Genomic DNA, 10,264 nt, shown 5'->3' with positions numbered 1-10,264 from the left:
ATGGGGGGCACCCGAGCCGAGCCACAGCTCCACGGAGCTGCCATTCGGTCCCACCCCCTCTTTCTCCTGATTGGCTGACTTTGATTGACAGCCGTGGGAGCCGATGGCGCCGCGGCTGTGTCTCACCCAATCTGGAGGGAGAGTTCGGGACTCGTGGACATCTCTGGACAGAGACGGGGCTCAGGTAAGTATTAGGGGGGCTGCTGCACACAGAAGGCTTTTTATCTTAATACATAGAATGCATAAGGATAAAAAAAACCCAAAAAAACTTCTGCCTTTACAACGCCTTTAAATCTACGAAGAAAGATTAATAATTTTATAACATAAACAAAGAAATTTTTTTTTTCAAAATTTGTAGTGGTCTTTTTTAGTTTATTTAAAAAAAAATAAAATAAAAAACCCCAGTGGTGATTAAATTCCACCAAAAGAAAGTTCTATTTGTGTGAAAAAAATGATAAAAGTTTAATTTGGGTCCAGTGTTGTATGACCCGCACAATTGTCACTCAAAGTGTGACAGCGCTGAAAGCTGAAAATTGTCCTGGGCAGGAAGGGGGTGAAAGTTCCCGGTAATGAAGGGGTTAAATAATCCCCTCACCGTACTATAATAATTTGTGACAACAACATCCACATCACTTGCAGAAAAAGGCCGGACAGGTCATGGATATCATGTGATCAGAACAATGAGCCCCTCCCCCAGTCTATGCATGTGCCATTAATCAATACGAGACAAAGACATTGTTATATAAGTAAATACAAGGATAAGACCTCCTGTGATACAAGTCTGAGTATACAGAACTGTGACGTCATATGTGTGTGTTATGAGTCCCAACATGTCCAGTGTTTACTGGAGGAGATCCCCGACAACTGAGCCGGACGGAGAGGTGAGTGTTGTTAGTTACCGGCAAAGAAGGCGAGGAGGAGGCCGCAGGACAGGTAGGAGCTGGATACAACGTAATATATTATATACAACATACCGGGGCTATACAACACAAAATATACTGTATAATATGTAACATACTGGCTATATAAAATAGTGACTATATAACATAGTAACAATAATAAATGACATACTAAATATATAATATATAACATACATATATAATATTAACATACTGACCATGTAATACACTATATATATATATATATATATATATATATATATATATATATATATATATATATATATATATATTGTGTATTATGTGGTCAGTATGTCAATACTGAGGTCAATAGGTCATATATTATATAGCCAGAATTTTATATAGCTGTTATTCTATATATTTAAGTTACTTTGTTATATAGCCATTATGTTATAAAGTTACTATGTTATATAGTCACTATTTTATGTTATGCATTATATATGGTCAATGTGATTTAAATTATATATAGAGATAGAGATAGAGATAGAGATAGATATATATATATATATATATATATATATATATATATATATATATATATATATATATATATATATATATATATATATATATATATATATATATATCCCTATCTCTATCTCTATCATCTATATCTCTATCTCTATATATATATCACACACATTGACCATATAATGCTTAACATAAAATAGTGACTATATAACATATATAACATAGTAACATAATGGCTATATTTATTTATTTATAATATATAGAATACCAGCTATATAACATTCTGACTATATAATATATGGCCTACTTACTATATTATATATAACATAGTAGCTATATAACAAAGTAACTTTGTAATATATAACATAACATATCGGCTATAAAACATTAACTGTATAATATATAAGATTTCGGCATAATTGATATCATACTGGCCATATAACACAACAATATACTGACCATATAAAATAGTGACTATATAACATACAACATTGTAACTTTATAATAGATAACATAATGCCCATAAAACAAAGTAACTATATACATATACTATATACATAATATACCCACTATATAGCATAGTAACTATATAATATAGACCAGCCATTCTCAACCAGGGTTCCGTGGAACTCTGGGGTTCCTCCAGAGGTTTGCTAGGGGTTCCTTGAGCTGTGGCTGATGAACCACCTATTTGATGATGTTGCCTACAGAGTTTAAGGTTCAGCACCACTTAGCAAAGCCCGGCAGCATGACACCAAATATCTTTTTAGTGGTCTTTAAGGGTGGCATTCTGAACAGCACTTTAAGGGGGACATCCTTCTATTGACCACCAATATAAGGAGCATTGTTCCTATTGAGCCCTGATGAATTGGTTTTAGTAAGGGTTCCTCGAGACATGAAAATTGTTTTTGGGGTTCCTCTAGGGTTGAAAGGTTGAGAAAGCCTCATATATACCATATTGACTATACATTATGACTTTCCTACTATATCATATATAACATCTCACTGGTATTGCCAAATATTCATTATATCAGTAAAGAATGATCTCTCTGGTTGTCCGTCTCCTACGTCAGTGATTTGAAGCCTGAGGATCAGCCTCTCCTAATTGGTGGAGTTGGTCAGTGACAGCCGACTGTTGTTGTCATCATAAAGGGACAAAAAAAGAGAACCTGTCACAGGGAAGGGGGCCTACAGGTTAGATAGCCTGACTACATTATCACACCACACCTATCTCCTCCCCCTATTATGATGTCATAATATCCTTTATGGTGAATGTGGGATAAATACCAACTTATAATACAAATAAGTTACCATATTTGTTTTATCTGCTAAAAGATTATAATGGGGATCAGCCAGGCTTGTGATCTTGCAATGTTCTGGACCCCCAAAGCAGCTCCAGCACCGCTTGGTCCAGGGCACACACCCCTGCCTGTGATTGGACAGTGAAGGAGCAGCAGCAGCACACTGTTGATTCAATGCTCCTCCCCTCAGCATGTTCCTTGTCTGCACATGTACTCCGCAGTAGAGCCTAATTGGCCACTAGTACTGATACCAAGTCAGATTTGTTTTTGTTTTGTTTTATTAAAGCTACATTTATTATTTAATGAATTGATAACGTCATTATTTGGTGATTTTATATCTGTCTGGAGTTCTCAAAGTAAGCAAACTTAGTGTGATTCAGTTCCAGGCCACAGACTTTCCCTAAAAAGTGAAGTCTGTTGGTGTCACAGAGCCATCATGGTGGTCATCCTATGTCTCCTGTCTCTTATCTCCTCTGTGTTTCTATACAGGTGACACCCCCTGAGATCTGCACAAAGAAAGACACCCAATTCCTCGCCCTGAGTGCCCACATCTGAAGCCATGGGGTCCCTACCCCCTGTGCTACTTTGTATCACCCTACTCTTCATCCATGATACCTGGGGACAAGGTACATACATGACCGCAGTGCTGCTATTACCCAGAATCCTGAGCTGGGTACTCTGATCTCTTCCCCACCCTGCATCCCTGGGAGTTTCTTAGATCAGCCTGGGTCAGAATTTACAATCTGTATTATTAACTGACCTGTCTGTACAGGTGAGAGCAGGGAGAGAGAAGGAAGGGGAGCAGGGAGAGAGCAGATGGAAGCAGGGAGGCAGCAGGTGAGATCAGGGTGGAAGGAAAATGTGGGAGCAGAGAAGAAGAACAGAAGGCGTTGGGAAGAAGCAGAGGAGGAGCAGAAAGGAAGCAGGTAAATGCAACAGAAGGAGCAGGGAAAAAGATAGGAAGAAGATGGGAAGGAAAGGGAAAGAAGATGGGAAAGAGCAGGGAAGAAGATGGGAAGGAAAGGGGAAGAAGATGGGAAAGAGCGGGGAAGAAGACGGGAAGGAGCAGGGAAGAAGATGGGAAAGAGCAGGGAAGAAGATTGGAAAGAGCGCAGGAAGAAGACGGGAAGGAGTGGGGAAGAAGATGGGAAAGAGCGGGAAAGAAGACGGGAAGGAGCGGGGAAGAAGATGGGAAAGATAGGGGAAGAAGATGGGAAAGAGCGGAGAAAAAGACGGGAAGGTGCGGGGAAGGAGATGGGAAGGAGCGGGGAAGGAGATGGGAAGGAGCGGGGGAAAAAGATGGGAAAGAGCGGGGAAGAAGATGGGAAAGAGCAGGGAAGAAGACGGGAAGGAGTGGAGAAGGAGATGGGAAGGAGCGGGGCAAAAGATGGGAGGGACCGGGGAAGAAGATGGGAAGAAGCGGGGAAGGAGATGGGAAGGAGCGGGGAGGAAGATGGGAAGGAGCAGGGAAGAAGATGGGAAGGAGTGGGGAAGAAGATGGGAAGGAGCGGGGAAGGAGATGGTAAGGAGTGGGGTGGAAGATGGGAAGGAGCGGGGTAGAAGATGGGAAGGAGCGGGGAAGATGATGGGAAGGAGCGGGGAAGATGATGGGAAGGAGCGGGGAAGATGATGGGAAGGAGTGGGGAAGATGATGGGAAGGAGCGGGGAAGAAGATGGGAAGGAGCGGGAAAATAGATGGGAATGAGCAGGGAGGAAGAAGGAAAGAAGAAAAGAAGGTGCAAGTGGTAATGGGGAAGAAGCAGGGAGAGGGCAGTAGAGATCACGGTAAAAGGAGCAGGAAAGGGGTAAAAAAGGAGCAGGTAGGGGAAGGGATAGAGAGAGGAGGGAGCAAGTGGTAGTGGGGAAGGAGCAGGGAGGGGGCAGGTGAAATCAGGGTGGAAGGAGCAGAGAAGGTGCATAAAAGGAGTATGGAAGAAGCAGAGGGGGAGCAGGAAGGAAGCAGGTAGATGCAAGGAAGGAGCAGAGAAGGCGTGGGAAAGGGGCAAGGAAGGAGCAGAGAAGGTGTGGGAAAGGGGCAAGGAAGGAGCAGAGAAGGTGTGGGAAAGGGGCAAGGAAGGAGCAGAGAAGGCGTGGGAAAGGGGCAAGGAAGGAGCAGAGAAGGTGTGGGAAAGGGGCAAGGAAGGAGCAGAGAAGGTGTGGGAAAGGGGCAAGGAAGGAGCAGAGAAGAAGACAGGAATGAGCCGTGAGGAAAAAGAAAAGAAGAGAAGAAGGCCCAAGTGGTAATGGGGAAAAAGCAGGGAGAGGACAGTGGAGATCAGGGTGGAAGGCAGGGGCGTTGCTAGGTCTACAAAAGATCTGGGGCTAGAGCCCATAACAGCGTAGTAAAGAAAGTCATACGCTTGGGCGGGCATACACATGTATATACAGTAATATACATGTGTGTGTATATATCCCCAGAGAGCCCCCCACTTACATCAGGGTCCCCGGAGAGCCCCTCCTTACATCAGGGTCCCCAGAGAGCCCCCCACTTACATCAGGGTTCCCAGAGAGCCCCCCTTACATTAGGGTCCCCAGAGAGCCTCCTCCTTAAAATCAGGGTCCCCAGAGAGCCTCCCCCTTGCATCAGGGTCCCCAGAGAGCCCCTCCACTTACATCAGGGTCCCCAGAGAGCCCCTCCACTTACATCAGGGTCCACAGAGAGCCCCCCATCCCCTTGGGGTCCCCTGCAGAGACTCAGGCTATGTGCCCCAGATTTGGGGCTATAGCCCCAAAAGCCACCCCCTAGCAACGCCACTGGTGGAAGGAGCAGACAAGGGGTAGAAAAAGAGCAGGTAGGTGAAGGGATGACGAGAGGAGGGAGCAAGTGGTAGTGGGGAAGGAGCAGGGAGGGGGCTGGTGAAATCAGGGTGGAAGGAGGAAGGAGCAGATGGGAGTGGAGAATGAGGAGGGAAGGAACAAACAAGAAGCAAAGAAGGAGCAGGGACATAGCAAGTAAGGAGCAGAGAAAGAGTAGAGAGGTAACGAGGAAGGGGCAGAGAAGGAGTAAGGAAGGGGCAGAGAAGGGGTAGGGAAGGGACAGAGAAGGGGTAGGGAAGGGGCAGAAAAGGGGTAGGGTAGTGGCAGAGAAGGGGTAGGGTAGTGGCAGAGAAGGGGTAGGGAAGGGACAGAGAAGGGGTAGGGAAGGGGCAGAGAAGGGGTAGGGAAGGGACAGAGAAGGGGTAGGGAAGGGGCAGAGAAGGGGTAGGGAAGGGACAGAGAAGGGGTAGGGAAGGGACAGAGAAGGGGTAGGGAAGGGGCAGAGAAGGGGTAGGGAAGGGGCAGAGAAGGGGTAGGGAAGGGGCAGAGAAGGAGTAGGGAAGGGACAGAGAAGGGGTAGGGAAGGGGCAGAGAAGGAGTAGGGAAGAAGTGGAGAAGTAGCAGGGAAGGGGCAGAGAAGCAGCAGGAAAACAGAGGAGAAGGAGACGGGAAGAGGAAGAGAAGGCATAGCGAAGAAGCAGAGAAGGAGTAGGAAGAGTACAGAGAAGAAACAGGAAATGTGTAACGTATCTGATGGTGGAGCCTGAAGCGTTGGGGAAGGCCTCTAATACAGCCCTGTTTCTGAAGTCCCTGGTAGGGTGACAGGGAACGCGGGAGCTCAGGGTGGCATGAGTGCCTGGAAAGTGTCTTGCTGGCAGACGCTGGTATGCATCTGTAATTCAGGAATAACAGGACCGGAATGTTTATGGAGGATCATGAGTCAGTGAAGGATGCAGATAGGCTGGTGTGGATGCAGGACAGGCATAAGGAAGAGTCGGACAGTCCAGGTCAGCAGATAGCAGGCAAATCAGGTTCAGATGGCAGGCTGGAGAGTGGTCAGGAGTCAGGCCAGAGTCAGTAACAGCAGAGCGGATGAGCAGAAGGAGCAGGCAGAAGCGAATCCAGGGAAAAGCCAGGGGTCAGTACAGGCATAGAAAGTACAGGCCGGCAACTCAACAGCTTCTCCATAGAAAATATTTATTTAAGCATTACAGCAAAAACATCATCCAAAAACACTGACGCGTTTCGCCCTTAGGCCTTCATCAAAAGCAAGTCAGTACAGGCAGCGTTCAGGCAGAGTCAGAGGCAGGATCAAGTTGGCAACAGAAGAACAGGAACAGATAACAGGAACACGGGAAACGCAATAGACCCAACGGCACTGACACACGGCACTAGTGCAATTTAAATAGCTCTTCTGGCGCTAATGTGTGCACAGGCGCGCGCACCCGCTATCCGACTACAGGCATTGATTCCACAGGCTTATTTGTCTGTGTACATGAATGTTCCTTTCCTGACCAAAGGAGTGAAGAAGGAGCAGGAAAGGAGCTCAGAATAAACAGGGAAAGGGTAGAGAAGAAGTAGCAGAGAAGGAACAAGAAATGAGCTGAGAAGGAGCAGGGAAGGGGTAGGAGAGGAGTAGGAGCAAGGAGGGAGAAGCGGAGAGGGAGCAGGGAATAGGTGGAGAAAGAGTGGGAAAGGGGCAGAGAAGGAGCACTGAAGCAGAGGAGAAGGAAAGGAAAAGGACAGAGAAGGAATAGGAAAGGAGTGGAGAAGGAGCAGGAAAGGAGCTCAGAAGGTATGGGGAAAGGGCAGAAGAGGAGTAGGGAAGGAGCAGAGAAGGAACAGGGAAGGAGCAGGTATGGAAGGAGGAAGGAGCAACTGGGAGCGGGGAAGAAATGGGGAGGAAGGAGCAGTGCAGAAGCAGGGAAGGCGAGGAAAGGAGTAGGATTGGAGCCTGAGAAGAAAAGGAAAAGGAGAGGAAGAAATAAATAGGAAAAGGGAAGGATTGGGAAAATAGTCCTTTTTGGAATAAGAAGAAATAGTTCACCGTCGGACTGTCTGTAAATACATAACCTAAAATTTAGCCCAGACTAATAATAACCAATCCCCCCCCCCCCCGTGATTGGGTGGCCTCTGTTCCTGTGGTGAGGTTTAGCCGATATCATGACGCAGATCACCCCCCCCCCTGTACTTTGTGTCTTCTGTTTGCAGTGGAGTTCGTCTCCTTGCCGGACACGGTGTCCATCAAAGAAAGTTCTCCCATCGGCACCTCCGTCCATAGCTTCAACCTGATCAACTGTACCATCAACAACCCCACCGTCACCATCACCAGCGTCATCCCACCGGCAACGTACTTCAACACCCCAACGCAGACTCTCAGCGGATCCGTCTTTAAATTACAGGTGAGCCCGGCGCTGGCCGCACTGTCAGGGAGGCTCGGTACCCTCTGAGTGCACAGAGAATGAGTCTCTGCTGGAGGGTCAAACCAGAAACATTGGTTTTTGACCAAGACAGACCATTGTCCTAAAGTGGTGTTCCGGCCGAAATATCTTGTTTTTTTTGGGCCATTAGCAGTAAAGTTATCTTTTTTGGATTTCAGATAACATATTAGCTTAAAGTGGTGTTCCGGCCGAAATTATACTTTTTAAATAAAAATACCCCTATAATACACAAGTCTAATGTATTCTAGTAAAGTTAGTCTGTAAACTAAGGTCTGTTTTGTTAGTTTATAGCAGTAGTTTGTTATTTTTGTAAAATTACAGCAGGCCGTGGCCATCTTAAGTGTGGGCATCTGAAGCCAGACTGTATTTCTTCCTGGATCTCATCCTTGCAGATCTCGCACATGCTCAGTGCAGCACAAGCAGTGTAATAGGTTTGAGGTCAGGTTTTCATACCAATGGCAGTTTCAGAGGAAGTTGCCGCCCTTCCCAGAAGGCATTGCAAACAGGAAATGATGCGATGGGCCACGGCCAGGGAGGAGGCAGTGAAAAATTAATACAGCAGATATACAGTAGGTGCTGAGAAAAAAAAAAATATCCAATTTGTTTACAGTGCACAGTTTAGTGAGGGATGCTGAAGAGTTGTAAAAGTGGGTGGAACTCCACTTTAAATAGTTGTTAAAAAAATTGTGCAATCAGATTGTAACATTTTGTTGAGAAATCACTCGCCCCCTATTTCTAGCTGCGGCCATCTTGACTAAGGGCTTGATTCATGTAGCATTTATCTCCTGGGATTCATCTGCCCTTAGCTCAGGCAGGCAGGCAAGAGGGTGTGCTTAGCTGAGAAAGCCCCTCCCCATGACATCATTTTGGTCTAGTCATTGGTGACAAAGGCCTCTTCTTAAAAACTAATACCCCCATTGTGCCTCACAGGAGGTGACCGGTGCCAAGAGGCAATACTGATGTCAACGGCCAATGTCAGGTTATCCACACAGTTTGCACCATGCTCGGCTCATATAATAATTTATCAGCCGCCATGCGATGTTTCTGTTTTATCGGACACCAACGCCAAAAAGGGGTTTAATGTATTTCTATAGTGCAAATTAAGTAAAACACTTTTCTATTACTGGGTGGAGCTGGGGAGGGTTGAAGGTCTGTGTCGTCTGTGTCCTCAAATGGGAGATTCCCTCTTACTTCCTGTCCAGGTGACAATGTTGCTCCTAGTACAGGAAGTGAAGTAAAATCTTCCAAGTGGAGTCTCAGGCAGCAATGAGATCCTAACAGAACTCCTCTTTGCTCCATCCAAAGCAAGGGTCTCCAAATTTTTTGAAAAAAAAAAAGGCCAGTTTACTGTCCTTCAGACTTTAGGGGGGCCAGACTGTGGCCAGTGGGAGTAGAAAAGGTCCTGAGGTCAGTGAGAATAAACAATGCCCCATCTTTGGTGTCAGTGGAAAGAATTGTACCCCATCATTGGTGTCATTGGGAGGAATTGTGCCCATCATTGGTGTCATTGGGACGCATTGTTGGTGTCATTGGGAGGAATTGTGCCCCATGGTTGGTGTCATTGGGAGGAATTGTGCCCAACTTTTTGTGTCATTGGGAGGAATTGTGCCCAATCATAGGTGTCATTGGGACGCATTGTTGGTGTCATTTGAAAGAAATGTGCCCAATGGTTGGTGACATTGGGAGGAATTGTGCCAAATCATAGGTGTCATTAGGACGCATTGTAGGTGTCATTTGGAAAATTGTGCCCCATGGTTGGTGTCATTGGGAGGAATTCTGCTCCTTCATTGGTGTCAGTGGTGGGAATTATGCCCCATTGTTGGTATCAGTGGATGAAAGTAGTGCCACAAGGGCCGGATAAAAGCAAGCAAAGGGCCGCGGTTTGGAGACCACTGATCCGAAATTAGGAAAGGGAATTTTTTCCCAGAGAAATACGAACCTTATTGACTCTTTGTGCATGTTGGGACTTGTAGTTCCCAAGGGCTGCAGGGGGCAGATGTGGAAATGGCAGAATATGTGTGATGATGTCAGGTGTATGACCTCACTGTGATTTGTCTGTTAGATCACGCTCAGCAGCACGGCGACTCTGAACGCACAAGTGGTGAATGAGTACATCCTGCAGATCACCGCCGTATGCGGCAATGAGACCATCACCAGTCAGCTGTTTGTCAACATCATAGACGACCTCCCGGAGCCGCAATGTGAGCCGAAGTTCTCCAGCCAAGGTAAGACGTGACCCAAGCACCTTGCCCATCATCATGTGACCACACAGCTCCAGTAATAGGGTGCTTTCAAGGGTACCAGTATGTAGGCAGTCTGTAATCCCTACTGCAGGTAGCGCTTGACTGAAGCAGCGGTGCAGAGGCGGAGGGAA

The 10,264-nt window shown here is 46.2% G+C and overlaps 1 protein-coding gene across 2 annotated transcripts in view; it reads left to right on the top strand.

Annotated features, from left to right (window-relative positions):
- The first annotated feature begins 684 nt into the window (after positions 1-684).
- Positions 685-10,264, top strand: part of LOC141102724 (cadherin-related family member 4-like) — a 50,004-nt gene continuing 40,424 nt past the window's right edge. Inside the window, exons 1-4 of one of the 2 annotated variants that reach the window (XM_073591675.1) lie at positions 685-881; positions 3,182-3,318; positions 7,661-7,851; positions 9,953-10,115. In XM_073591675.1, coding sequence (XP_073447776.1) covers positions 3,252-3,318; positions 7,661-7,851; positions 9,953-10,115 — 421 coding nt within the window. In that variant the 5' untranslated portion in view covers positions 685-881; positions 3,182-3,251. Of the gene's footprint in view, positions 934-3,181; positions 3,319-7,660; positions 7,852-9,952; positions 10,116-10,264 lie in introns of both variants that reach the window. The other variant, XM_073591674.1, reaches the window with a different exon arrangement.

This window comes from Aquarana catesbeiana, linkage group LG07 (genome assembly GCF_042186555.1).
Source record: "Aquarana catesbeiana isolate 2022-GZ linkage group LG07, ASM4218655v1, whole genome shotgun sequence".
Taxonomy (NCBI): Eukaryota; Metazoa; Chordata; class Amphibia; order Anura; family Ranidae; genus Aquarana; species Aquarana catesbeiana.
This window is presented reverse-complemented; position numbering and strand designations above follow the sequence as displayed.